At 39.7% G+C, this 27983-nt stretch overlaps 2 protein-coding genes across 10 annotated transcripts; one reads left to right on the top strand and one right to left on the bottom strand.

Annotated features, from left to right (window-relative positions):
* Positions 1-17365, top strand: MYEF2 (myelin expression factor 2). 8 transcript variants are annotated; one of them, XM_051797229.1, is made up of 16 exons: positions 1-265; positions 4796-5025; positions 6236-7556; positions 7666-7759; positions 8613-8804; positions 9459-9612; positions 10014-10063; positions 10152-10215; positions 10388-10489; positions 10681-10731; positions 10806-10877; positions 11154-11252; positions 13247-13318; positions 14532-14734; positions 14845-14896; positions 16515-17365. In XM_051797229.1, exons 4-16 carry the CDS (start codon positions 7715-7717, stop codon positions 16676-16678), a joined length of 1320 nt encoding a protein of 439 aa, XP_051653189.1. In that variant the 5' UTR covers positions 1-265; positions 4796-5025; positions 6236-7556; positions 7666-7714; the 3' UTR covers positions 16679-17365. The 8 variants fall into 8 exon arrangements, with proteins under 8 accessions (XP_051653189.1, XP_051653193.1, XP_051653191.1 ...); XM_051797231.1 differs by having other exon boundaries at positions 2-265; positions 10833-10877; XM_051797232.1 differs by having other exon boundaries at positions 3-265; positions 10833-10874.
* Positions 17337-26616, bottom strand: SLC24A5 (solute carrier family 24 member 5). 2 transcript variants are annotated; one of them, XM_051797228.1, is made up of 9 exons: positions 26456-26616; positions 25568-25747; positions 24080-24163; positions 23894-23997; positions 23474-23574; positions 22443-22726; positions 21293-21499; positions 18283-18384; positions 17337-17731 (listed from the first exon to the last, which is right to left on the bottom strand). In XM_051797228.1, the coding sequence occupies exons 2-9, from the start codon at positions 25632-25634 to the stop codon at positions 17409-17411; spliced, it is 1272 nt and encodes a 423-aa protein (XP_051653188.1). In that variant the 5' UTR covers positions 25635-25747; positions 26456-26616; the 3' UTR covers positions 17337-17408. The 2 variants fall into 2 exon arrangements, with proteins under 2 accessions (XP_051653188.1, XP_051653187.1); XM_051797227.1 differs by lacking the exon at positions 26456-26616 and adding an exon at positions 25888-25981.
* Positions 26617-27983: the final 1367 nt, after the last annotated feature.

Below are 27983 nucleotides of genomic sequence, written 5' to 3'. Positions count from 1 at the left end.
GGCGGCGGCGAGGCCGAGGCGCTCGGGGCCCGTTTCAAACCGGCGGTCGCGGGGCCGCGGCCCGGCACGAGATGGCGGAGAGCGACAGGGTCGAGGCGGCCGCGCCGCGCAGGGCCGAGGAGGCGGCCGGGCAGCAGCCCCCGCAGCCGCAGCAGCAACAGCCGCCGCCGCAGCAGCAGCCGCCGCAACAGCCGTCGCAGGATGAGGAGGCGGCGGCGGCCGCGGCGCCCGGGAGCGGCGCGGGCAGCGCTAATGGCGTCAAAATGTGTGTGAGGGCAGCGCGGGGCAGGGCCGGGCGGGCGGCGGGGGCAGCGCGGGCGGGGGGAGGCAGCCGGACCCCCCCGTGCTCCAGGCTCCTTCCCCGCGGGGCTGGGGCACCGCCGGGGCTGGGGGCCCTTCCCGGCCCGGGGAGCGCGGGGAGGCCGCGGGCTGGGCACGGGCACGGGGGGGCGGCGGCGCTCGGGCAGCGGCCGCGGGGGCTGGGCCTTGTGGGGCCTCCCGGCGGGCAGCGCTGCGGGACCCGTTTCCAGGGGTGTCCGCGTCGTTTCTGGTGCCGGTCACGTTTCCACTTGTGGCCGGGGCGGTGTGTTCTGTGGAGCCCTTGAACTACTCTTTGTTTACGTGAGGGTGGTAAGGCAGCCCTGTAGTGATTTATTTTCTAGAAACAAAAACCACACTTGCGTGCACGAAGTTTGCTTGTAAATTGTAACATTTTTATACATGGAGTATGCAGATCCTTGTCTAAAAGGAACATAGTATAAGGGAGCTGGAACTACCAGCTCTCTAGAACAATACGATGAATAACTTTTTTTGTGAGCGGTTGCTCTTGATGTTAGGCTTTGAGGGTTGTCACTCTTTACATGAACTAGGTTTTGGCCTCAGATCGTTGGAATTTCCATATCTCGTTTAATCTCATTCAAACCTTGGAGGGAAAATGGATTTGTAGTAGACTTACTGTTGCAGTACATCAAAGCTGTTGAGGTCTGTTAAGTTTTGACATGTTCCAAGCAGCCCAGCTCTGATACTGTTGTGTTTAAAAAATGCATGAGGGACCAACTTCAATATCAAGCTGGAGGAATAAAGGCATATTTCATGCCTTTACTTGACGCCCTGTGAAATTTAGTTTAGTTTACAAGTTATAAATTTCACATTACTATAAAACAAAAGTTGTGGTTTTGCTTTTTTCCCTCCTGAGTCTGGCCCTCAGCTTCCAAACTACACAGATTAGAAATGAATTTCCACAGGAAGATTGTCACCCTTTTGCTCCTTTTAGGTGTATAAATTTTTATTGCTCTTTTGGGGTTGCTGCTGTTGAAGTAATGACTTAATTTCTCTGTATAGCTCCTGTCAGCAATGTCTTCGTTTCCCTCCAAAACCTCACAAGCAAATGAAAAATCCCAGTCATTCCATGTAGTAGAAATCACAACTTGAAGTGTGAAAGTAATGCAGAGTTCTTGGTGACAGAGATACAAATCTTGTTCTTTCGAATACAGTTTCTAGTCTTCCCCAAAACATGTAGGAAGGATGAAGGTGTCAGTGGGCAGGTGAAATGTATTACTTAAAAAAATAAATCAGTAACCTGGTTTGATTAGCACTCATTAAATTGGAAAGGAATCCTGGTCTCAACATGCACACTTCCATAAATTTATTGTACTGAGCAGTGGGAATTGTTCCACACAACAAAGCTGTGCTTTGGAATCACATGTTTTGAACTTCTTGCATTTCTATCTCAACTGATCTTACTGTGGACACCTGTGAGCAGAGAAGTAGAAATTTGGTTTTAAAAGATCAGCTTTTAGGGCTTTCATGTTGGTGTATCTTGTGGTTATTATGTTTTAGGCTGCTAGTTTTGTTTATGGAAACCTTGTCTTTTGTTTCCAAAACTTTATGGAAAGTTCAAAAGCTTTGGGTTTTTTTTCCAAAGGTGTAATTGCTCTTGCTAATCAATGAGGACATGCTTTTTTTTTCTTTTAAAGAAATAATTGTAGGGTTTTTTTTCCAATACTGGAAATTTGCTCATGATTACAAAGGCAAATGTTAATTAAATCTATAAAATGTGTAGCTCATACAAAAGGTGAAGACTAGAAATTACTATTGTTTTTCCCTCAAGAAAATGTCAAGTCATAGATTCTGAGGCTGTCTTTTCTGTGGTCTGTAGGTGACTAATGTGACATTACTTTGAATGTATTATTTGATTGAAATTATTTTTAATATTCAAGGAGGAGGGTAAGAACTATAAAAGGATCTCTGCGTCCAGCTTGTTCACTGGCCTGTGTGGATCTTGGCAGATGAGTTTTGCAAGAAGAATCGTTTCTTTAATTAATCCTCTATTTTCAGGAGACTGGCTGTGATCCCCAGACTAAGTGAAGTGTCATCTTGTTTCCCAGATTTTGGAGTTTGTGCCAGACTTGTATCCTCTTTGCTCTCTACTGATTTGTACAGCCAGGTCTTGCAGAGCCTGTGGATTCCCTGTTTGGAGACCTGTCTGTTCCTGTGCACTGCACTGAGCACCAAGGGGCTGTTTCATAATCCTGTAAGCAGGAAAGAGCTTAAAGGGCTAAAGAGAATCCATTGCTCTAATCCTAAAACTTAAGGAAGAACTTGGATTTTTGCTAGGAGCTTCATTGGACAGGAGTTTTGCATTTGCAAATGGAACTGGATTGGAAGGAACTGCTCTGACTGGAAAACCTGACACTCTACTCTTTCCCTCTCCTCTCCCTCTGGCTCTCTCCAGTTCCTGCATTGTTCCCTCCATTTCACTTCATTACCCAGCCACACAAGAATTATGTTGTCACAGGGGCAGGATGGTGTGGAGGAGGGATGATGCAGAGGGAAACTGGAGGATGCTTCAGCCAGATAACATGTCATTGACTTGAAACGTTTTAAATTTTACAAATACTTGGCCCAGAGGAGTGTCCAGGCATTTCCCAGTTGCTAATCTTCCTCTTAATCCACTGGTAAACACAAGGACTGTGAAGTTCATATCGTATGAGTATTTCAGAATTGGGGAAAAAGTCGTGGGAGGAATATGGATGTGTTTGAATTTCTTCCTCCCTGGAATGTGGCCAAGCTTGAGTAGATAATACATGAAAGGCTGGCTACTTGTATGTGCTTTTGAGTGCAAGATTTCCACTTATTGTTTGGTTAACTTTGCAGAGAGCTGAAAATACTCATCTCAGCTAATCCAAAATCAGTGATCTTACCATATGTTGTGGTTGTAAAACTGAAATGCTTGTTTTGGCTAATTTTCTACCAGCAACCTTCCAAAGTATCAAAATGAGATAAAAACTAAGCCTTCTGAAATGTGAGAAATAAAGTAAAGGCAGTGATGTAATATAAGGAGGGTTCACAATCAGTTACTTCTGTCAGTTCTGTAGGACATCACCTTCTAATTGTTCCAGCTCGAGTGGATAATGCTAGCTTCTTAAATAAATATTTGTGTAAAAGTACTTTTTAAGCTTCTCTTAGTTAACTAAGTAGACAGTGATGTGGGTCTCTAAGTTTAGTGGGTCACATTTGTGTGGCTTTATTCAGTGGATCTTTTAGTGCAGCAGTTCTCCTAATTTAAAGTAACAATTCAGGCACCTTGAGCCTCTGGTAGCAGATTAAATCAGCTCGGGATAGTAACAATGTCAAGAGCGCCACAGAGTTCTGATATTTAATCCAATTCTGGTCAAAGTGTATTGTTTCATTGAACTTGAGATTTGGGCTGCTTTAAAAGAGAAGCAGCAAATGTTCTACTAAAAAATTGTAAAAGGGGAGCAGCTACTGTTGGTAAACTTTTGAAAGACCGAGGCCAGAAGTCTATTTTGTTGTTTCTGGTGGATAATATCTGGTAACTTAATTAGTCTAAGGTGCATATCATGTCTTAATACAGCTATTCCCCATGCATTTAGCAAGTTTTCAAATTCTAGTAGTGCTAAGCAGTGAGACTGAAAAAGTAATTGTTCTTAGTTGAATTTTAATTTCTGTCTGAAATCAATCTGGCACAAATTGTGAATAAAAATTCTTTATGTGGTAGATAAAATACAATTTGATTTACAAATTGAGTTGATTTTGATATATTATTATTACATTGAATAAAGCATACTGAGCTGCTTTGTAACTTAGAGCGTTTCAACTCTCACTTTTGGGGTGAATATTGTGTAACTTGGCTAAATGTGATGTGAAGATGGTGGGAGCACCAAAGCATGGGTGCTAAGAGCTGATTTTTCAACTGAGTCATTCTGTTTTGGTATTTGTAGTAGTCTATAGTACTGTGTTTGTGAATCTTGACAGACATGATGTGCTGGAACAGGTTGTCCAGAGAAGTTGTGGATGCCCCATCCCTGAAGTGTTCAAGGTTGGATGGGGCTCTGAGCAGTGAGAGATGTCCCTGCCCATGGCAGGGAACGAGATGATCTTTAAAGTGCCTTCCAACCCAAACCAGTCACAGATTCTTTGATTCCGTGAAATGGAATGTAACTGAAATAGCAAGATGTACTTTCTTTACTTGATATTGTAATGTTATTATTTTTGTTCTAGATAAAACCATGTATTTTGGAATTACAGTTGTAATGTGAATTTATTTTTCTTAACTTGAAAAGCAACATTTAACATCCTGGAAGTTATAATAGCATAGGAGATAGGCAGCTACATAGATAAATATGGATATATAGAGATAGGTAGATACACACACACACACATATATATGTATATACACATATATATATAGGAGCTATGATGGTCTAATGATCCAATACAAGACTAATAGTGTTTTTGTTTGGATTTTTTGTTTGTTTTTTTTTAAATGTAGGGAAAATGATGAGACAGCAAAAGAGGGGAAAGCACCTGTGAAAGAGAAGTATGTTGCAAAAGCGAAGGCAATCCCTTCTCTTGGAAACAAGAATAGATTCCAGCCCTATTCCAAGGAGAAGAATGCAGGCTCTGGAGACAAGAAGGCTGTTAATCGTAATAGAGTTTTTATTAGCAACATCCCGTATGACATGAAATGGCAAGCTATTAAAGATCTTATGAGAGAGAAAGGTAACTTATTCCTTATAATACACTTCACACAGAAAGGGATAGGACTCAAATGCAGTGTATGTGTCCTTTGAGCCACACAGATTTGATTTGCCTTTTTTTGTTTTGGCCTTTACTTGGTACATCTATCTCCCTTCCCCTTCTTTCATCCGAGACAATTGCATTGCAGGGTAGGATGGGTAAATGAAGTGCTCAAACCTTCTGCCATTCTGGTGTGACAGTAGAGAGTATATGCATGACCTCATGACTTCCTAAAGAGATTGTGTTTCGTCTCTAGTTGTAGTTTCTGTAGTTTTTCTTTTTTTCTTCGAGGGCTATTGTATTTAAGCAACACATTAAGTGTGTTAACATGAATAATAAGGGATGTTTTTCAAAAGTTGTTTTGTATTTCTTTGGTGGAATCTGGCTGTGGCATTAACTTTGTCTGCATTGTCACTGCTGCCATGACTGTTTGTCTGGAGATTTGTTTTAAAAGCTTGTTACTATTGTTGCAGTTCTGATAGAGAAATCTTACTGCCCCCAAAATTTTGTTTTAAGTTTGGGGTAAAATAATGATAATATACGGATTTTGTAAAAAGTTAGTTCTGTGTTTTCCTTGAAAAATTGATTCTTCAAAAGTAATGCAAAGCACACTTGGCTTTTAGGCTGTGAAAAATGCCAGTACCCCTTCTGTAACTGCTGGTTTATCTGTTGTAAGGTGACGTGACTATTTGATTGGTTTATTCACTGAAACTTCCTACTTTAGAAAGTGAGTCGCTTGCTGTGAAATATTTGATGTGTAAATTTGGTTATTATTGAAGGCAAACTTATGATTGAAGATATTCAGGTAGAAAGTCACCTTAAAACAGGTGTTGTGAGTAGGATGATAAATGTAACACTTTCCAGTGAACGTTGACGTTTCATTTGTTAGGTTAAGGGACTCTATATCTGAATTTGTTCACCAACTATATCATACTGGCCAAAATATGATCTGTAGTATGAATTAGGTTAAATATAGTTGTTTGTTTTTAGCTTTTGAGAATGTGGCTGCTGCATATTTCTGAAAATTAGCTAAATTACATAGCCATTGACAGGAGGTATGTTGGTCTGGTTTTGATTGTTGGTGAATAATAGGTGATTCTCTGTAGACTTGTGCACAGGGGCACAGTAAAGAAAGATACTGGTGTTTAAATGCATTGTCTCTTGGTATTTTCCCTTTGTATGTCTTATGTAGTTGGTGAGGTTACATACGTGGAGCTGTTTAAGGATGCTGAAGGAAAATCAAGGGTAAGTGCCGTGGGCAACAATCTGCTAGAGGTTTAAAAGTTCCTCAGCAGTTTTATTTTTGTATAATACCTGTACCAGTTATTGGAAAGTAAGTTTCATTTTTACACTGATTTTCATTAAGGTAGCCTTGAGGATTCTGTATTAGAAGTAGTCTGACACTTTCATGCAACTCACACTAGCTGGCTGTAAAGGACAAAGTACTTCTGTAAATGTTAACAAATGGCATTTACTTAATTCTTTTTAGCCAACACCTTTGTTTTGGTACAAATTGTTTCATATAAAGGACGTTCAACAAACCACTAATTTTATTTAAATTTTGTTAGTGTAGTATTCTCGGGGCCAATGAGTATAAAATGTTAGCTAAGAATATACTGTGTGAAGTGCCTGATTTGACAGCTCTGCAGGGTTGGTACTTTAAACACTGGATTAATGTATTTGCTTTCCTAAAACTAAATGGATGGAGATGGTTGGTAGCCAGCAGAGTGCCTGCAATGAGGCACTAGGAGTGAAGATTGTTAAAGCTCCTCTGTCTTCTTAAAAATAGTCAAAAGTTGGGCCGATAGCAGCTCTGAACCTGCAGTGAGAACATGAGAAATGCAGGTTTGAGTCTTAGCTGAGGTTGTATCAATTGTTGTAAATTACTTCTTTAATACTTGTTAAAACTAAAACATGCTGTCAGCTTTGCTATACTTAAAGCAATCCTCTACTCTTTGCTTTATTAGAAGGATTCTGGTGCAGTCAATCAGGTTATTTTCTTACAAGGTAATTTCTCAATTCTGCTGTAATACTGAAGAGGTTTGCAGACTCCCTGTTCATTGTACTGGTATACTCGATATAGGTAGATTTGAATTCTTTAGTCAGTGGGCAGCTTTTAATGACATGATGAGTGTCTTGATTGGTTTTTGGTTATGTTTTGGGGTTATTTTCTTTCCTCCCTTTCCCTCCCACCTCCTCTCCCCAATTGTCCTTACATGGATCTGTGTGGCATTTTTCCAATTCTGGTTTGACTCTAAGAGAGTAAGAGACAATGTGTTCTCTTGCATTTGAAAGGTATGTATATTGAGAAAGCAGGAGAAATTCAGATTGGCTACCACTAAAGAACACGTATTATGGATTTTGAAGCTGAAAATAACTTGTATAGTTATTTAACAGTGAGCTGGGATCTTTAACTGGAATCTTCATTGCTCTGCTATATGTGCTGACTGACTTCTTGTTTGCTTGTTTTCTCTTTACATATGATGACAAATCTCATGGATGTAGGGTTGTGGGTAAGTTTCTTTTTCTAAGTGTGTAGAAACACACTGATATTCAAACATTCTATTTGTTTTGGCATTTTGGACTTTATTTTAATACTCTAAATGTTTTGTTCTCTCTAAGTGTGGTTGAATTCAAAGATGAAGAATTTGTTAAGAAAGCATTAGACACTATGAACAAATATGATCTTAGTGGAAGACCCCTGAATATTAAAGAGGTATGGTTATTGCTGCTGTTTTGAATTTGAAATAGTGAAGGTACTGTAGCTACTGAGATGACAATACAGTGTTTTGACAGTTTTAGATGTGTAATTTCCAGTTTAAGTTTTTATGAAATTTTCTTAATTGACTAAAGTGCCTGTTGGCTTGCAGAAGCTATCCCAAGTGAACTGGCCAAAATCCTAAAGTCAAAATAATCTAATGCTGTTTTTCTTTGAAACAACTTTAACTTCATATTCTTACCTTAGTGTCATCAGGTCTTTTCCAGCCTAAATAATTTTTATGTTTACATTGCTTACCTGCCTCAAAATATGGCACAGAAGGAGCTAATTGTCAGACTACTACATATGTGCAACAAGGGAGCTGGAAGTAGAGAAGTTGTGCTGCCTGGAAAGTGAAATAATACCAACATTTCTGTTGTAGTGTACTATATCACAGTATCTGATGCAGTTCTTCTTATCCTATTACAACTTTAATAGTGGTATTAATAAATAATACAAATCCACCACCTAATTAAATTAATTCAGTTCCTGGAGGAAGGTGCCAGACTGACAGTCCTTTAGCTTGAAATCTTCTCTACTTGTCCCTAGGGTAGGTGCAGCACATGAAGTGGCAGTGCACACTTCCTCAGCATGTGCTTTGCCAGTATGGCTCAACCCTCATCTAAAAGGACCCACCTCTAGAGGTGAGGGAATTAGGTCTCCATGCTAATTCAGTCTTTGATCCCTCTGACGTGGACAAGGATATCAGCTGATAATTTTGATGGGTTTATGTAGAATTTCAACAGTACTTTTTGTTTGTTGCCAGTCCTGTTGTTGGTCATTAAGTGGCTTTATTTTGCCCATGTTTCAGGATCCTGAAGGAGAACATGCTCGTAGGGCATTACAGCGTGGGGGAGGACAGTTTCCAGGAGGACATGGACCTGATGCAGCACCTGGAATAATGAATTTACCACCTTCTATTCTCAATAATCCAAACATTCCTCCTGAAGTTATCAGTAACTTGCAGGCAGGCAGGCTTGGGTCCACTATTTTTGTTGCTAATGTAAGTTTAAAACTGCATTTTATAACTTTAATACTTGATCTTTGTAAGACGTCTTATACCTGCGTAGTTCAGTTTTATATATTAAAGAGGAAGTTGGAAATTAGTTCACAATTACTATATTCAACTGAAAAGGTTGTATATATTCATATTTTGGACATGGAAAGATACATTAAACTTTTGAGGCTGGCATGCACTTATAATTATTGCATAGTTATTTGTTGATTAAAAAATATTTTATACATCTTTTTGCTATTTACAACTGCATTTTTTTTTATTAAATATACACTTCAGTTTATCTGCTAGTTACTTCGGACTAACTTAATGAAGTTCCAATAAATATAACAATGTAAGTTCTTTACCTGCACAAGAAACAACTGTATCTGCAGGAGGGCTTGTGGAAGTACAGCTGCTCTTCTCAAGATCGAATCCATTCCTCAACGTTAGTATGTTAATGAAAGTAAAATACATGTACATAGAATAAATTGTTGCTTTTAGACTTTGATGTAGTGTGTGTATATTACAAAATCATGGCTATTTACATTCATCAAGCATTTTGTGAAGCTGAAGAGTTAACAGCAATGCAGGAAATCTCTTCAAATGTAATGGCAGAACAGAGATGTGCACTGAACTCACTAATGTATTTCTGTGTGTCAGCTTGACTTTAAAGTTGGCTGGAAGAAGCTGAAGGAGGTGTTCAGCATTGCTGGAACTGTGAAGCGTGCCGACATCAAAGAAGATAAAGATGGCAAGAGTCGAGGGATGGGAACAGTTACCTTTGAACAAGCAATTGAAGCTGTTCAAGCAATATGTATCCTTGGGTTTGGAAAACAATTGATCAAATATGGATTAGTCTTTAATGGCTTCTGATGGCATAGTTTTGCAAATGGTGCTTCTTTGCCTTGTGGCTTGTGTATAGGGAGTAGAGTGTAATAGTGTACAGATTACATTTGTAAAAGTGACTAAGTTTACTGCTAAAGTCTAAAAGTTCCTGGTGGTGTTGAACTAAATTAAAATATCTAAGAGTATGACAGTTGTTAAACTGACTTCCATGTACCTAACAGCTTGTATTGCATCTGCTGGCATTCTAAGGATCAGGTAAGGAAAGATAAGCGTCCTAATTATTCTACAGAAATAAAATAAGTTATTACATTAATTCTTCTTAAATAGTAAAATTACTTTCTGTAGACTCCTTGACTTGCATTTTTTCAGCGATGTTCAATGGACAATTCCTGTTTGATAGACCCATGCATGTAAAAATGGTGAGTTGCTTACATTTCTTGCTACCTTATAATGTCTCTGCCAAAACATTGAAAGGATCGTGGCATGACATCCTTGTTTTTTTATCAGGATGACAAATCAGTTCCTCACGAAGATTTCCGTGTTGCGGACAGCAAAGGCTCACAGTTACCTCGTGAGTGCACACTCTGTTTTCTACTGCTTGCACTTAATATGTGATGATACATGTTTGGGCACAATTTAGTGCCTTTTTTGGCATAGTTTAATAGTGCTTTTGCTTACTGTGGTCTCTGTATTGTACAGAAGAAAATCTCTCTTCTGATGATACTTATTTTGTTGTTTTCAAGGTGGTCTTGGTGGCATTGGTATGGGACTTGGACCAGGTGGACAACCCATCAGTGCAACACAGTTGAGCATGGGCAGTGGAATGGGGAGCATGGGTCCAGGAGGTAAATCCACATTCTTAATTTTTAAGTTGTACAGTTTAAAATTGTCACTTCTGTGTTTGGAAGAATGACAGACTTTTGATTAAGGAAGCCTTGTATAGTGTGATTTAGAGATTTTAACTATCTGTGAGTGTTTAAAAATCCATGAGGATCTTGCCTGTCTTCTAAATGTTGTTTGTCTTTTTGGTTTAAAGGTATGGGAATAGACGGTCCAGGATTTGGTGGAATGAGTAGAATGGGAGGCGGTACGTGCAGTGAAGTTTTTTGCTTTAAGTGTTTCTTTAATACTGTATAGAAAACACTCGTCCTTATTTTACAGGACTTGCTGGATTTCGTGGAATGGAAGGAATGCCCAATATGGGAGGATTTGGAGTCAACCGAATGGGAGGTAGTTGAACACCGTTCCTGTGCACTTACTAGTTTGCTAATATTTATTTATTAAAAGCTCTTCCTTTAGGGATGGGTAATATAGATGAGTCCAGAGGAAACAGTTGCCTGAGTGGAGGCCTAGTAACTGGCGTGAGAGTTAAACATTTAATGGGTGCCTCTGACTTGTGCATTAGACCCACGTCTATTTAAACAAGCAGCTGTGAAACAAGTATTGTCGGAGCATAAACTTCGATGTTAATAACAGAATATTCCTGGTTTTTTGCCTTGTTCTCTATAGAAATGTTCCGTGGTGGAATGGGAGCAAACATGGAAAGGGAATTTGGTCGTGGTGAGATGGCACTGAACCGTGGTTTTGGAGAGTCTTTTGGAAGGATGGGTATGGTAACTGTTAAATTTTCTGTGGAAAATTGCATCCAGAGGAGGGCTGTGAGGATGGTGAAGGGTCTGGAGGGAAAACTGTAGGAGGAGCAGCTGAGATCACTTGATCTGTTCAGCTGGAGAAGAGGAGACTGAGGGGAGACCTTGTCACAGTTATAGTTTCCTCATGAGGGGAAGAGGAGGTGCAGGCCCTGATCTCTTCTCTGTGGTGACCAGTGACAGGACCCGAGGGAACAGCCTGAAGCTGTGTCAGGGGAGGTTTAGGTTGGATATTAGGGAAAAGTTTTTCACCCAGAATGTGGTCAGGCACTGGAACAGGCTCCCCAGAGCCTGTTTGCAAATGCATGGTGGAACATTGTTTTTACTGCAAATCACGTAGCATTGGATAGGAATGGTGAATTTAGGTGCCCTCAGTTTTCTTCCTGCCTTCTGAGCTCATGCAGCTCAGAATGGTATTTCTTTGCCTCTTCTGAGGCAGCTTTGTTTTGTTTATAGATGATGTCTTGCTGACAGTGGGGTTCCCTCAAAGGAGTTACTCTTCTATCTTCAGAGGCCTGGAAGTGCTTAACAGTAGAGCCTTCTTGCACTTTGTTACTGTGCTGTTACCTGGATGAATCACAGAATCGTTAGACTGGAGCAGACCTCTAAGGTCCTCGAGTCCAACCTTTAACCCAGCACTGCTGAGTCCACCACTAAACCAGGTCTCCAAATACCACACCTACATAACTTTAAATACCTCCAGGGATGCTGATTCCACCCCTTCCTTCCTCCACCTGTTCCAGTGACTGACAAACCTTTCTGTGAAGAAATTTTTCCTAATATCCAATCTAAACCTCCCCTGGTGCAATTTGAGGCCATTTCCTGTTGTTCTGTTACTTGTTTCTTGGGTGAAGAGACTGACCCCCCCATCTCTGCAGCCTTACAGAGAGCAATAAGGTCTTCCCTGAGCCTCCTTTTCTCCAGGCTGAAGACTCCCAGCTCCCTCAGGTGCCCCTCACAAGACTTGTGCTGCAGACCCTTGACCAGCTTTGTTGCCCTTTTTTGGGCACACTCCTTCTTGTCATGACAGGCCCAAAACTAAACACAAAATAATTGTGTGGAAGTGATAAGAACATAACAAGCTTGTCCTTTGAGCTAGGATAAATGCCTTGTCATTAATGTCTTAGAATGTATACTTTCAATCTGGCTACTTGCAACATTGGATAAACATCCAGTGTTTCCTGAGTGAAAATGCAAAGTGATTCCAGTTGTAAATGTTCATGGAAGCAGTGGGCTCTGAGTCTTCTGGTAATACATTGGTTTTGAAATGCACGAACATGGGCACTGTGAGAAACTGGTGGGGAGTCTTTCATTCAGTAGACCCAGCAAGCTTCATCTTGCAACCTGTCAGCAATCTTACCATATAAAGAGTGTTCTGAGAATCAAGATTAGAGTTTCCCAACTTAACCTTAAATAAATTACAGCACTCACAAATACAGTAGTTAATAGAGACCGTGTTTAATCAGGGAAGGTCCTACTGTACTCCTGTACAATATTTAGGTTAATGGTATTTTAAGAGGAAATACTGTGAAGGCATTTGGCTTTAGTAACCTTGAGACCAAGGAGGGTGTCTTTGATTGGGCTGTGGCATCAATTAGTGAAATTGAGGATGTTTGATTTGGAGCAGAATTGCTGAATTTTTGTACTGTGAAGTTCAAATAAGATGAAGCCTTGAGTTTTGAGGTTGTTCTTCCCAATGTGGGAAATGGCTCATTTAGTTTTACCATGTTTGTGCTGCTGGCAGACTGTCAGAGGGGAGAAAAGCTAGAAAGAAATCAGAGTAGCTTAAATCCCATAGTAGAAAGGGAGGAATTAAGGGCACAGGTTAAAGTGCTCTGTAGATATGTAGTGCCAGGTAACACTGAGATCGGTGCACTTCATCAGCGTGTGCTTTGTTGTTGTCACTAACTGGTGGTTTCAGTGTATGTCACTTCATTATTTTTCTCTGTTTAGGTGGTGCAATGATTGGTGTTTTTGCAGGAGGAATGGGAGCACCTAGCATGGGCCCAGTAAGATCTGGAATGAGTAGGTTAACTTGTTTCAATAGAACATAAATGCATAGGCAATGTAATGATGTGGTGTACATGTAATTGTATCAGAGGATTTCCTTGTAGGGTAGTGTCTCACTGTCTATGGAAGAAGTAGAGTTCTGTTGCATGTGACTGCAGGTCTAATAGTTTTCAAAGCTCTTTTGTTGAGGTAAAAGTTCAGAAGAAAACTTGGTAATATAGTCTTTCTCTTATCTTAGTTTTGAAATGGTTTTAACTTCTAGTTTGGAGGGAAGGGCGATTAAAGTAAACTTGTGTTCCAGAAAAGAGAGAGATGGGCACATTTATTTGTGTAAAGTTCATGAAGCTGAACCTCAGTAATCAGTCATCATTGAAATAAAAAATCAGGCTTGAATTTCAGATTATTACTCAGTTTAACTTTGTGCAAAGCTCCAGTACTGAGATTGTATTGCAGCAAATGTCTGAGTTCCTCAGGCTAGAACAGATGACAAACTAAAATTTTGCTAGTGCCAATCTTGAAAGGCATAAGGCTTAAAAAGAATATCCCTCCTGAATGATCTTGATAGTTTTGCTGTACATTAATTTTTAATTATGAATCCAGAAATAATATTTGAATGCCATTGCTTTTAGTTCTTTTTATATAATATATATTAATATATTTCATTGCATGTATCATAGGGAAGTCCATGCTCTTTACAGTGCTGGCAGTAACTTCTGTTCTCTGCAAAACAATGCCTTCTGTGGAAGATTTTGTCATTAAGTGTGGGTATTGCTGCATTAACTAAAGCTCAATGTAAATGCAGGAAGCCAAATAAACAATAGTGTATTTGGTCAAATTATCTGTATCTTAGCATGGCCACAGTTATTTACTTGATCTTTTTGGTACAGGGTGTAACATTTTTATAAATTAAACAGGACAGCCTTTGAATCTGAATACTTGTGTTCAACATTTTGCTACATTAGGTGGTATGACTAACAGCTTGATGCAGTTTGGTCTTTTATTTTAGAACTGACACTTTGTGTCTTGTAATGGTTTGTCCTAAAATCTTAGCCATGCCACTGGATAAATCACTGTGCATGTATGAAAGTGATGGTTTATATTACAGCAGTTCTAATAAAGTTATTTTTCTCCTAATGCAAGAATTTTATTTTATTTTTATACAAAATACTTTTGTGTTTATTACTGAAAAGAGATTTTTATTTTACCCTCCCTTTCTTTCTCTGTGTAGGTGGTGGAATGGGTGGTATGAACAGTATGGCTGGAGGAATGGGGATGGATCGGATGAGCTCCGGATTCGATCGAATGGGACCAGCCATGGGTGGAGGCCTGGACAGGAACATCGACATCGACCGAGGGTTTGTGCCTGGCCCCATGGGAAGTGGCATAAGAGAGAGATTGGGCTCTAAAGGCAACCAGATATTTGTGAGAAATGTAAGCAATTGAATATGTAGAAACCACAAGCTTATTTTGTGTGTATATTTGATTCCATGCTCTTTTTCTCTTTGTAATATTTTGTTATCAATAATGTGTTTTCATTCTAGCTTCCTTTTGACTTGACCTGGCAGAAGCTAAAGGAGAAATTCAGTCAGTGTGGTATGTATATGAATCTTACCCCTGCTCAGCTCCATCAGCTTCATGTTTTATGTGGTGTTTATTAGATGAGGACAGGAAGACAAAACTGTTGCCTTACTCTGAAGGACAGTTTGGTGAGCTTAATCTTTCTTACTTCACCCAGCTTTCTTGAGTTATATAAATAATTTTTAGGCATGGCTGTACAGGTCATGCATTACTTCAAGAAATGGTGCTGCATCAAATCAGAGATAGTAATTTTGCCAAAGTGGCAGATTGGGTTTTTTAGGCATACAGATGATCCTGATTAGCATCTTTGAAGGCTGTAATGTTCCCCTTTATCTTAAGAAATAAGGGGCCTTTTGATATAAGATAAAGGATTGCTACAAATATTCAGTAATTTTTTTAATGTAATTCAGAAAAGTTTGTCTTTTCACAGAAGTAAACAAAAAATAAAGCTTGGGTATAAAAATACATGATGTGTTTTGAAAACACTTTCAGAACAGAAAGCTTTAACTGAATTACAGGATGACTTTTATTTTGGAGAGACAGAAAAGACAAATAATCTAAAACACTGCTGATGTCTAAGACAGTTATACAGCTGTTTGCAGATTTGATATTAATGGAACTCACAGTTCAACTATGAAAAATTATAAGGTGTTGATGTTATTTTTGTAGCTGGAGGATATAGTGCAACAAGTTCTTTCTTTTTTTAAGTCTTAAATGCCTGGCAACTTTCAGATTTTTCAGAATTTGGGTTTTTTAATCATTTCTTTTTCAGCTAACAGATGTAGTAATTATGTTCAGTTGCTTTTAAGAATTACAAGCAACAGATTGTATTCGTGTCAGTGTCATAAGGAAATACAAAGACTGTCTCCCCGTGTTCAGTTTCTTTCAGTGAAAGGCCAGTCTTATATGATACTTAAAAATAAAGTCATATATTTTAGGGACAAGTTTTTTGTTCCTAGTGGCATTCTGGGGCTCAGGAGGGATGTGCTATAACACACCATAAGCAGAAACTCATTAGCTCCAGGGAACTGAACATTCTTAGAGGTATCAAGACATCTTCATAAAAATAATGCCTCGTGAGTTGGGTGTCCAACCTCAAGAAGACTTGGCGAGAATTGAATAGTGCATGTTACTTATCCACCACTCCTAACCCGGTAACTGCATCATTTTAAAGACATTCATTTTGCTCTGCAGCTTCTTAACAAAACTGTTTGATTGTTGCTATTGCTTGATATGTTTTTGTGATGAACACAGTGGACTGGACTAATCTGCAGTTCAGTTAATGCCTGTCAATACTCACCCTTCTGTCAGTGTCTGTAAATGAAACACAGACCTTTCTCTGAGTCTTACAGGGCACTTTGTTTCAAACTTGAGGTCAAATACAGGCATAGTTATACTTCTTCTTAATGCTGGTGTGAAGATTTGAAATAGTGGATCATAATTTGGATTCTTCACTGCTGTTTTGTCCCATGTCCCCTTGCCTGAATGAGTGAATGTACCATCAGTTTGGAAGTGCCAGTTTCATATGTTCCCCTAGATTATACTTAGAAATGTTTTTTTATCACTTCTGAGTTCTCTAAGTTGTTAGTGCACTGAGGACTTGAAATAACTGCTGTTTAACTTATTTATTCAGGTCATGTAATGTTTGCAGAAATAAAAATGGAGAATGGAAAATCAAAGGGCTGTGGAACAGTCAGATTTGACTCACCAGAATCTGCTGAAAAGGCCTGTAGGATAATGAACGGCATAAAAATCAGTGGCAGAGAAATTGATGTCCGCTTGGATCGCAATGCATAATTTAAAACTCTGTGTTCAGGAACATTCCTATGTCTTGTTTAGCTTCTCTATCTTAGCAAGTCATTTTTAGTAACATTGTATGCTTACAAAAGATGTAAAAAAGGAACTTTTAAATCCCACCAGCCTTTAACAGTATAGTGTTTAATATACTGTGATACTTGTTAACTGAATCTTACTATGTTTGGTTTTTAAAGACAATTTGCCTGATTTTTGTTGTTTTTTTAGAGGCACTGAGCACCTGCAGGTCCCTGTTGACCGTGGAAGGTTTGGATGCTCAGTGCCTTTGGAAAATTAGGCCAAGTGTCTCTAGTCATTCAGTTTAAATGAATGGTTATACTGTTTTTAATAAAATAAGCCATTTTCTCTGTTAATCTCAAGACTGCATAGTGGGATTTATTTAGTGTTTTCTGGTTTTTATTTTTGCCCTCCAGTGTGTATCAACATTGTAATGTAAAAAATAGATGTCTTTTTATTTTTCAGGATTTTGGTTTTATATGTGTGTTGTAGTCATACTGTAATTCCTGACTCTAAAAGAAAGGGCTCCAGTTAAGCTGTGATGTTTTTGTTCTTAATATTACTTTGATGACATGACTTAGTTCTGTATATAAGACTTAGAGCCCAGTGGGAGTTTGGAGTTGTTTTTTTTATTTTATTTTATTTTGACTAAATGAAGAAACTGATCTTTTCCTCCTGCTTTAATTTTTTTCATCAGTATAATCACTGATTAAAACTAGTTACCACAGACCCTTGTAGGATTGTTTCCTATGATGCCAAGTTCGTATAAAATTGCTAGTACAGTAAATACTAAGTACAGTACAAGACAAATGGTTCCCAGTTTTTTATCTATTTTCCAGCCATTTAGGTGAACTGCCAGAAAAATAAAAACAACAGAACAGATAAGAGAAATGGCTGTGTATGTCAGACCACTGCTGTTCACTTCTATGGGTCCTGATGTATTTATGAAGGCAGTTTTTATAAACCAGGGTATTCCCAAACAGAGCATATCAAATACGTTGGATCCTACAATGTTAGACATAGCCATATCTCCATTTCCTGTAAAAGAAGAAAGGCAAATAAGTTTGCTTAATTGTATTGGATGAAATTACCAAACTGTTTTGGAGGAACAGGCTGTCAGCCCTCAGTTTCTCACAGAGCACTCTTTTCAGATTTTGCATCGAAGGAACTGTAGTCATGATTCTACAGAACACGGTTTTGGGTACCACAAGCATAAAAATATCTCCCTAAATCACCAGCATCTGCACAGTTGCACTTAAAATAAGCTAGACAGGCTAAGGTCCAGTTAAGTTTAAAATACCAAGACCTACAGTTGTGTTCTGCAGTAAAACTGTAATACTTGATCAACAACAAATAGATCAATCTAGAATACTTCTCTGAGATACTCTGAGAAGTTTTGAAATGTCTGAGCCACAGCTTTTTCAGGTAAGCTATTTATTTATTTTTAGTAAACTTAAGCTCTAGAATCTGGAGCACAAATTTTGAAGTTACTCCTTGAATTCCTGGAAGTGTTGACTAGAATTCTTTTTTTTTTCTTCATACCTCTTAAACACATCCATTGGCATGAGGCGGAATACTAAAATCTTTACCTTTTCGAGCGACCAGCACGCTTGCAACTGTATCTGGTACACTTGTTCCTGCTGCTAGTAATGTGAGACCCATTACTGACTCTGGAATTCCCAGTGTTTCACCTGCAGTTGATAAATAACGGTGGAAAATGCAAGTATGTTTTTAGTTAGGTTTCATCCAAACACAGTGCTTTGCACTATGTTTGCTAAAGAAAGAATTAGTAATCATACGGTAATTTCAAATGGAATGTGTCAGCTAACTTGACTACATATGAAATGACTAAATCACAAAGCAGTTCAAAACAAGAGGAACAACAAAGAAATACCATCCTGTCCTTGTTCTTTGATCAAATAAAAAAGGAACTGTAGTATAGTAACCATCTTAAGTTTCTCAAAGACCTGTGTGGAATGTCTCCAGTGGTCAAGAAAATAGCAGTTATGAATTTTTTCTTGCAGATAAAGTAGATGTTTAAATATCTAACAACTACTTTTTTTTCTTTCTTTTTGCTTTCAACTTTAGAAAATATAGTCTCTCTTACAGTTTTGGGCGTCTCCTCGTTAGCGTTCGAAAGACTTATGAAGCAATAACTCTTATAATCACCCTCTCTAAAGGGGAAGGGGAAAAGCACATGAATTTTCTTGGGTAGGAGGGTCATTAAGATATTAGGAGAAAACTGTCTCAACTACATGTTTACCATTTTGCTCCAATTAGAAAGTACTTGGATTTGGAAGAATCAAAATGCAGAATTTTTATATGACTTGTAAGTACAAGTAACCCTTTGGAAGTGTGAGTTCCGTTAGGTAAATACTTGTTTAAATGAAGAAAAGTTTTAAACTGTTACTAAAAGGGCAGCTTATTTTTCCCCCACTGTCTGTTTTTCTTAGCCCCACATGTCCTGTGACTCTGTTCATTTTTCAGTTAAAATACAGGGATTCATCAAAACCATTTTAGCAGTTGTACCATTCAGAATGGTCAGTATGCTGAAGTGTTTGACACCTCTGTTCAAGCTATTAAGTAATTAGTTTTTCTTAAACTTTTTTGTTCACTAAAAACTATCTTAATATTTTTTATTGTTGAAATCTGAATTCTTACTTGCAGTATTTCAACTCTAATAAGAGCAATTTTAATAAAATAAGAGGCAGTGCTCTAAGCTAGGTCAGCAATGCTTGTTTATTACTTACCATCTTAGTCTAGAGCAGCCCAGTAAATTTATGTTTGAAACTGTTTGTTGGTTCAGAGGGACTAACATGATCCTGTTGCAGAATTTGTACTCTCTTTATCCTTCCATCGCTCCTAACAGATTTGTAGGATGAGCGACCAACAAAATCAACTTTTATAAACCATCCAGGCTGGAAAATAATGGGTCAAACCAAGGTGAAGTATGAATGAACCAGCCTTATGTACCCAACAGTAGTTTCTAGCCCTCTGAAGGTTATAAGACAGAATATAAACTCAGGAGAATCTATTTTTTCTTTTTATTAGATAGATTTATCTTCTATTTAATGTGTAGGGTTGTTTGTTTTTTTTTTTTCTGGCAACTGACCATAAAGATAGAATAGTATTATTTTTCTAGCCTTTAGTTAATTTTGTGTATCAGTGGCAATGTCTTGCTATAAGTAGTCAGATTTTCTTTGCTAGCAACAGAAAGGTGTACTGAGGTAGGTTTGTTCTTGACCGTCTAAGTTTAGTCCCCAGCTGTGACACCTTTGTGACAATTCTGATAGGCTGATTATGCAACGATAGAATCTTTGAGTCAACCTTCATGAAAGAATCTGGACTTGAATATTATGTGTGTGTAACTTTTAGTGTTTTAACATGTAAGTAGAACATATTTTACCTAGAAATAGTGGGCCAAAGACCCCAGTACTGCCTGTGATGACTGTTGAAGGTGAACTAATACACTACTGAATCTCCACTGTACCTGCTTTCATATGAATTAATGCTTTGTCTTGTAGAACAGCAATAACTTTGACTTGAATCCTGTTTCAAAGGCTTCTAGCATCCAGACAGTGAACAGTGAACCCTTGCTCTTTAGATACAACTGGAAAATTATTTGACCAAGGGGTGAACGTGGTGATTGTTGTATCCAGCCATTTACTAGTTATTTCTCAAAGGTTTACCAAACATGTAGGTCTGTTTCTGCACTGAACAAGGAGTTATTCATATCTGAGCTAGCACAATGCTTGAGTAGGATTAGTGAACTATAAGGTGGAAATGGCAAGCTTTGTAAAATTTCCTTCTGGTTTAGAGTTTTGTTTTCTGCTTGTTCTTAAAATTAAAAACTTGATTTCTTTAAAGCTGACTGGAGAAATAGTGAAATGAGGAGACCTTTAATACCTTAAGGTACCTTAAAACATTTAGTAGAATGTTTTTACACACAAGTTCATACCCCTTCCCTCACTTAAACACAATCCTTTCACTGCTTCAGTTTTTGATGATGCAGATTTGTAAGAGATCTACATACACACACACATCAAGAATGGTTAATAAACACATGATGCTATAGTTGAAATAATATAGTACAAAAATTTGGGACGTTTTTTGGCAGTTAATTTAATGCCAAGTCTCTTACTATAGCACTCATGAAAAATACAGGTGCAGAAATAACAGATCTTTTCCAAAAACCTTAACCTCTAATTCCAGTCTTTGTGGATTTTGTGTTTGTCAGCCTTCAGCATGACAAGTTTATTGCTGTGTATCTAATTGTTTCCCTTAATGAGCAGTTTAATGAAACTCTTTTTAAATATAGGCTGGTTTTTTGTAGCTACAGAAACAAATCCTCCTTCCTGTGATGGTAAGTAGTGTGAAGCAGCTAAACTCAAAAGTGTTCCATCATTAGATGGAAGAGGGTGGCCAACTAAGCAGTCAAACATAAGTTTCTGTTGGGTTTTCCTTGTTGTGTTTTTTTACAGTGAAGTCTGAGTTGCTAAACTGACGGTTGTGGAAAGGGAAACTTCACAGGGAGAAAATGTTTTTTCAGTGATTCTTGGTTGGTTGATGCTGTATAGCAGGAGCACTTTGGGTACCTACCTGCTATTGTTATCATCCATACGAGAACATAAGTTATTGCAGAAATCCATGCTGCTGAAATTAAAAATGTCACCATGAACCAGTTCCTCCAAAACTGTCTTCTGCAATCTGGTATAGTCAAATAGAGTAGTGTGATAATGGGAAGCGATAACACCCACAAAATTCTCTTCATATCTGCTTCAGGCATGGTGAAGACATTTGGATGATCTGGTGAAGAAAAAGTAACTATTTTAAATTGTAGCATTAATTAAATTTGAATCCATAGCATACAGTATATTACTGTCCTTTACTTGTGAGAATACTGAAAAAAGGTAAAAAATACCTCCTCAAGTTCCAGCTGTAGTATTGCCCAGTACCTGCATCACTCTGGACAAAATTTTGAAATCAAGTTACTCATGGGGAGATTCTGCTTGTACACAAGAAAAGCATTTTTCACAATGAGAATAATCAGCTACTAAAATGATCTCCTCAGGAAGTGATGGATTCCTAGTGCTAAACACTTCTGAGATTCAGCTGAACAGGTGCTGGGCCATATTCTCTAGACCGTGCTTTTGCCAGGAAAGGTTGGACCAGGTGATCCCTGGGGTCCCTTTCCAACCTGGTACTCTATGATTAAAATGTTCTTTATTACCACATCACCAAGGTGGATGAAAAATGAACTTCTCTATAAAGGTTTACCCATAACATTTCCCAAAAAAACTACTGTTTTTTTGCCTAAGAAGAAACATGGCCTGTGGCCACATCACAGCTATTCCTTCTGATATGATGCATCTCTTGGGCTATGAATGTGTCATTGTCATAAGAAAATAGCATCTATTAGTACAGTACCAGTGTGGCTGTCAGGTGGTAGTGCATTTTACAAGCAGCATTGCTGGGAAGTTTCAAATATACACAGCAAAGACAGTTAGAAGTTCTAATATGACAAAAATGAGCAACTATGCTTACATTCTCTAGCAATTAACTTCATATAAATACCACCGGTCTGATTTTGCTTAATTTTATATTCCAGGTTAGAATATTATTTACTTAAATACTATGCTGGAGTTCTTCTGTGAACAAAATCTTAAAACTATCTCAGAATCTGCTCTTGATTAGAACTGATGCAGACAGGCATGCAGAGTGCTAGAGACAGCTGTAATAGTAGTTGTACCTCCAGAGATTTCATCAAGCCCATGTAAGCTTGTAGAAAGGTGAGAGTAGTCCAGCTCATCCTGAAAAATTCCACTGTCTGTCCTTGACTGCTGACGGATTAGAGGTCCACTCTCTTCCCTCCATCCAACCAGTGGCTGCTGCTCTGCATTCTCTTCCATAGCTTTTGTAAAACATGTACAGCAGGGACTGAACTTTTTCATGAGGTATTGGTTGATTTTAATGTCAAAACACAGTATCAGAATATAACACCCATATATCAATAATAAGGATGCACTTTCATACCTAGAATGAAAAACAGGTTTTATGTAACATGTAGTATAAAAGAACCCAGTGGCTGGTATAAGTAGAGAGAGAAAATTTGCATGAGTAGCAAAAGGAAAACACACAAAAGCATCTATTTGCAGTTGTATGGCTGATGTCATGGAAGTTTGTGAGTGTCCCCCTGTCTTTCAGCAGTTTAATTCCCCTCCCCTGCAGAACCTTGTTTGTGTATTGTATAGCTGCATGTTTCCCAGGGAATCTTACTGACTGAACATCTTCCTGATGTTTGCAAAACTGAGTCTTCATGTGATGGTTAAATTAGAAACTTCAAGAGACTTAGTGCTGGACCTGACTGTCTTTTTGAGGTAACAAGAGTTTTGGTGTTGATGGAAGAGTTGCAACATCAGAAACTCATGATCTTCTGGCAGACAAATGTTTTTGTGAACAATTCTGCTGTGAAAGGAAAGGCTCAAAAGGAGTAAATGATGAACACTAATTGCTATGCTAGAACAGTTGTGACAGAAATTGTGAAGTCTGTACAGACAAACCTATGCAGATCAAACTTTATAAATATGCAGAGTTTGAATGTTTAGGTAATAATCTTTACAAGCATTGTGACTTTCTGTTTTTTAAAGCCAACAGGATGTTTATTTCTGTTAGTGAACGGCAGTTCAGGCTACTTGAAGTTTGGGGGTTTTTGTTTGTTTTTCAAAACACTGTCTCGCTAATCTCCAGTCAACATGAATTCAACACAGCTTGTGCTCTTACCAGTAAATTCTGTTGTCAGAGATCATCGCAAGGACTGCTGCTGCACTGATTGTATAGACCAGACAGTCTCTAAACAGCGGCCAACAGGATAGCCTGGAAACCTGCAGATCAGAGTCATTTACTTTTCTTAAACCTCTCTGTAATACTTTCACTAAGTGCTGTAAATGCTGCATCAATATGTTGTTTCTATATTATGTAAAAATTTAAGATTCTTAGGAATGACTTAAGTATGATATTTAACAAGTTAGTGTTTTTAAAAACTTTCATAGCAAGTTATCTTAAAACTGATTACATGCTGGTTTTGCTACTAAATAATAAACTTGGCAGTTGTCATAGTAAGTCTCCCTTGGCTTTTCTTGGAAAATGAGAATAGATAACTATTAGGCTCTTAGGAGCAGAACTATCAAAGTTGATACATACCACAGTGGAAAACAGTCCACAAGCTGCAGAAATACCAAGAAGATTATAGATTGCTGATCCAAGGATGGTGCTGACGCCAATATCTCCCTTTGTCACAAAAGCTCCTGTAAGGAAAATGACTTTCTGGTATGTTTCAGTTCAACACACAAGGAAAAGAATTCTAGGTTCTAAGGAGTCAAAACATACCTAGAAAAGCAGTGACAAGCTCTGGAGCAGAGCTTCCAGCAGCCATAAAGGTTGCTCCAGCAACATCCTGAGAGAGGCCAAGGCCTGGGTATAGAGCAAATTGATACTTCAGTAGTCTGTACCCTTTACTTGCATTAGTATTTAATGTTAGATGCTACTACAGTTTAATAGAATGAACTTTCATTACTTTTGTACAGTCAATGCATTTATTTGAGATTCATGAAATAATATCTTGAAAACTAACCTCATTTATTGGGCTAGTTTATTTCTAACTTTGTTACTGAAATTAGTTTAAATACAAGAAAAGAGGTACTGATAATGAATTTCTGAGATCATGTGCATATTTCTTGTAAAATAGGCATTTGTAAGCAGGCTTCAACTGTGTTTCATATGGGTAGTAATTGTGGGGAAATTCCGTGAACTGGTGTGATATTGTTACATGAACCATATCAAGTCTATCTGTCTTCCAGGGAAATCTATACTACTGTGTCTTCACATACCAGAAGCACTAGTTACATGCAAATTTGTGCTGCACTCTTAAAAACAAATTTTCACTTCGTATGGACAGTATAAAAGCCTGTGTCTTGCTTGAAAGAAATGAGATTTTTGTCCTGGTAAGTTGACTGTTCCTGAAATGTAACTCACTCTGGGGATCAAGTCTTCTGCACAAAGAAGAGGGATGTTTGGCCAACCATGCAGGAAGTCTGACAAATGCTTAATTATCATCAATTAAAAAAAAAATCAGCTCTACAGCAGTGTTTAAACTTACATTTTCTGTAAGTGTTCTGGTTTGGAGAATGTTTTCCAGTGTTCAGGGATGAGTTTCCCTAAGGAATGTTTTTAATTCTTGGCAGTGAAAAGCTGAACTCCCAGCCAAGACCATCTCTTTAATTCAGTGGTCTGCTTAAGCCAGGGAAATTGGTACAGGTTGATTAGATGTCAGAGAACCATTGTAACCACAGTATTCCTTTGCTTCCTGTGTCATACTTTTAATAAGTAAACAGTAGCTCATCCTGCTACTTGTTCACTACTTTCATAGAAAGAAACTCTAGATAGGTGCTAAATTCCTATGTTCTAATACAGGGAGAGGTTTGGTTTCTTGGTTTGGTTCCACACACCAGCCTTCCCCCCCTTTTTTTATTTCTTTTACTAGTAACCTGGACATGCCACTGTGCACCCCAGAGCTACATTGTCAGTTTAGTTAATACTGAGGAAGTGTTAAGATTTTCCTGCAGTCAGAAAGCAAATACTAAATGAATACCTGTGCAGTTTAATCGGAGAAGGTTTTTTCAAGCTAACATTGATCCTGTGTATCAAATTAAATACTGTATTGATATGTCTGCAGAAAGACTGAAGCTTGTTTGGTTTTGTTTCAGAGCACTCAAACTTTGAAGTTTTTTAAAAGAGAATGTTTTTAAGAGAATGTTTAAAGAGAACTGAGCACCAAGCTGCTCAGTTTTACAGGGAAAAGATCAGGATGTCACTTACATTCACTGATGATCTCAAGGGAGGGTAGGAAGTAATCATCGCACACAATGGACACGGCCAAAAACATGTACAGGATAATTATGAAGTAGATAACGATCCCTCCATCCTTCCTCTCCTGCGGCGTGAAAAATCCTTCAGGAAACTCCGATGAAGACGAGAGGACACAGCGTGTCCCGTTTTCTGAAAATTTGAGCACAGAAGTGTTACACATCCCGACACCTTTCAATTCCGCGGGTCGGAGCTCCGCTGGGTTTCGCTGTTTGAGAAGGGCAGCGATGCCGCCCGGCCCCCGCGAGCCCCGCGGCCCCTCCGGCCCGTACCCGCGCTCCCGCCGGGCCGCTGGGCCCGCGCTCCCCAGGCCGCGAGCGCCCACACCAGCAGCAGCGCCGCGCGCCGCCGCGCGCCCGCCCGCATCGCCCGGCCCCGCGCGAGCCGCTCTGAGCGCGGGCGGCGGCGGCCCCGCTGGGCGCGAGCGTCACGCGGGGCCGCGCCCCCCGCCCCCGCCCTGCCCTCACGGTCCCGCCCCCGCCCCGGGGGTCCCGCCGCCCTCTCAGCGGCCGTGCCTCTTTGAGGTCCCACCGCCCATCTCAGGGTTCCGCCGCCCCTCTCAGCGGCCGTGCTTCTCTGAGGTCCCACCGCCCATCTCAGGGTCCCACCGCCCTCTCAGCGGCCGTGCCTCTTTGAGGTCCCACCGCCCATCTCAGGGTTCCGCCGCCCCTCTCAGCGGCCGTGCCTCTCTGAGGTCCCACCACCCATCCCGCCGCCCCTCGCAGGGTCCCGCTGCCTCTGGCAGGGGTCGCGCCCCTCTCAGGTCTCTTGGCCCCCTCTCCTAGGGGTCTCTCCATCACCCCCCCCCCAGGGGTCCTGCCACCCCTCCCAGGGTCCCACCCCTCCCTGCCGGCCGCAGGAGGGGGCCGGGGCTCTGCGGCAGCGCCTCCCGAGCCGGGGCTGCGCCTGACGGGCCCGCAGGGAGCCGCGCTCCTCGCCCTGTCCTGCATTGCCTTTGGGGGACAGCGGAGGTTTTGGCCGTGGCGAGTGAGGTCTTGGTGCAAGGTGCTGACCGCGACACCCAGGTGCCGTGGGCTGTCTGGGGAGGTCAAAGGTACTCCGTACCTTTTTTCTGCTGTGACAATTTTGCTTATTCCCATTGATTACCAGGATCCCGGTGCCGGACTGCGGGAGCAGAGGGCTGCCCCTGAGATGGGGCGGATGGCTGTGCAATTTAGGTGAACTTTTGCAAGAGCAGAGCGGAGACCTACACACAATCCCTCCCTTCAGACCCAATTCACTGAACTCCTTTGTCTGGCAACCTTTCCGCAATGAAGTCATGTGTATAACTGAGGATTAAAGAGTAAAATACAGTCTTTTAAGCTTTGTAAAGTCGTCCCCCCTGCCCTTCCCCAGTTACTGGTTTCTCAGGAAGTGAGTTGTGTTTCCATAGAATCACTTACACACGTGTGTGTAAACATTTCCAATCTTATGATGCCACATGGCTTTTTGGGGTGCCTGTTTTATTTCTGATTCTTTGTGAGGTGCAGGGCTGATGCCCTCATTTATGAGTAAGAAGTGCAAACTGGAGCATATTGTTTTGCTCCATTGCATCTAATCCCTCTAAACTCTCCTCATTCCCTGTGTCTGTGGTGTTTGGCTAATATGTGATCAACCCTTCTCTAGGATACAAGAGATGAGATAAGGTGAAAAAGTGGAAATTTTCCTTTTGGTTTGAATGAAACATAATTGTACAGCCACTATTACAATAGGAACACAGAGAAAAATTTTCAGGAGCAGCAAATTCTGCAGCAATTGCTGTTGCCCATTTCTGACCCCTCTGTGGCCCAGAATGCTTTTTACTAGAGCAAGAATGATTTTAATAGTCAAGATTTTTAGGGGTTACAACTAACTTCCAGAAATGAGTTCTGTGTTTATTTTCAGGAGAAAATAAGTCATTCTGATTTTGAAAGATTTAAGGATTTTCTTCCAAATCCCACTTTCCACCAAAGAAAACAGTACAAAATTTCCTGTCTAAATTACTGGTGGCTCTTGCCTTACATAGGTCAACAGAAAGGGTTTTGTTATCAAGGTGAGAGGCTTCCTTGCCACTGCCTCTCTTCCTTGAAACTTATCATTGGCTTACTCTTAAAACTTCAGCACAGTTTTTCAGCTGCTTCATTTCAATTTAGGTATTTTTTGATGGCTCACTCTTTTTTAATAGCTTTAAAGTACTTATGAGTCTGCTGTTCTGATGGGAACAAGCTCTGGTACAGCAACATGCTCACTGCATGGTTAGGAAAGCTCAGTCATGTGATTTCAGGATTTGAAGCTTTTGCTCTGCTCTGGTTTTACTGTGTGTTCAAGCTCTAATTCCTTTCTATAGGCACCCCCTCTCCATGCATAGCTGAAGCAAAGCCAGAGCTTT

The sequence above is a fragment of the Manacus candei genome, unplaced genomic scaffold, assembly GCF_025592945.1.
Source record: "Manacus candei isolate 608988 ecotype Guabito, Panama unplaced genomic scaffold, ASM2559294v1 h1tg000046l, whole genome shotgun sequence".
Classification (NCBI taxonomy): domain Eukaryota; kingdom Metazoa; phylum Chordata; class Aves; order Passeriformes; family Pipridae; genus Manacus; species Manacus candei.
The sequence above is the reverse complement of the archived record's forward strand: the minus strand, read 5'-3'. Positions and strand labels throughout refer to the sequence as shown.

What these genes read in the sequence shown, in the direction of transcription:
- MYEF2 (XM_051797229.1), top strand. Translation starts at nt 7,715, where the DNA reads ATGAACAAATATGATCTTAGTGGAAGACCCCTGAATATTAAAGAG. An exon ending in AATGAGTAGAATGGGAGGCG is followed by an intron (nt 10,732 to 10,805) that starts GTACGTGCAGTG and finishes CTTATTTTACAG; the next exon opens with GACTTGCTGGATTTCGTGGA. An exon ending in AGTCAACCGAATGGGAGGTA is followed by an intron (nt 10,878 to 11,153) that starts GTTGAACACCGT and finishes TGTTCTCTATAG; the next exon opens with AAATGTTCCGTGGTGGAATG.
- SLC24A5 (XM_051797227.1), bottom strand. Translation starts at nt 25,981, where the DNA reads ATGCGGGCGGGCGCGCGGCGGCGCGCGGCGCTGCTGCTGGTGTGGGCG. An exon ending in GCGGCCCGGCGGGAGCGCGG is followed by an intron (nt 25,748 to 25,887) that starts GTACGGGCCGGA and finishes TCAAATTTTCAG; the next exon opens with AAAACGGGACACGCTGTGTC. An exon ending in CGTGCTGGTCGCTCGAAAAG is followed by an intron (nt 17,732 to 18,282) that starts GTAAAGATTTTA and finishes CTTCTTTTACAG; the next exon opens with GAAATGGAGATATGGCTATG.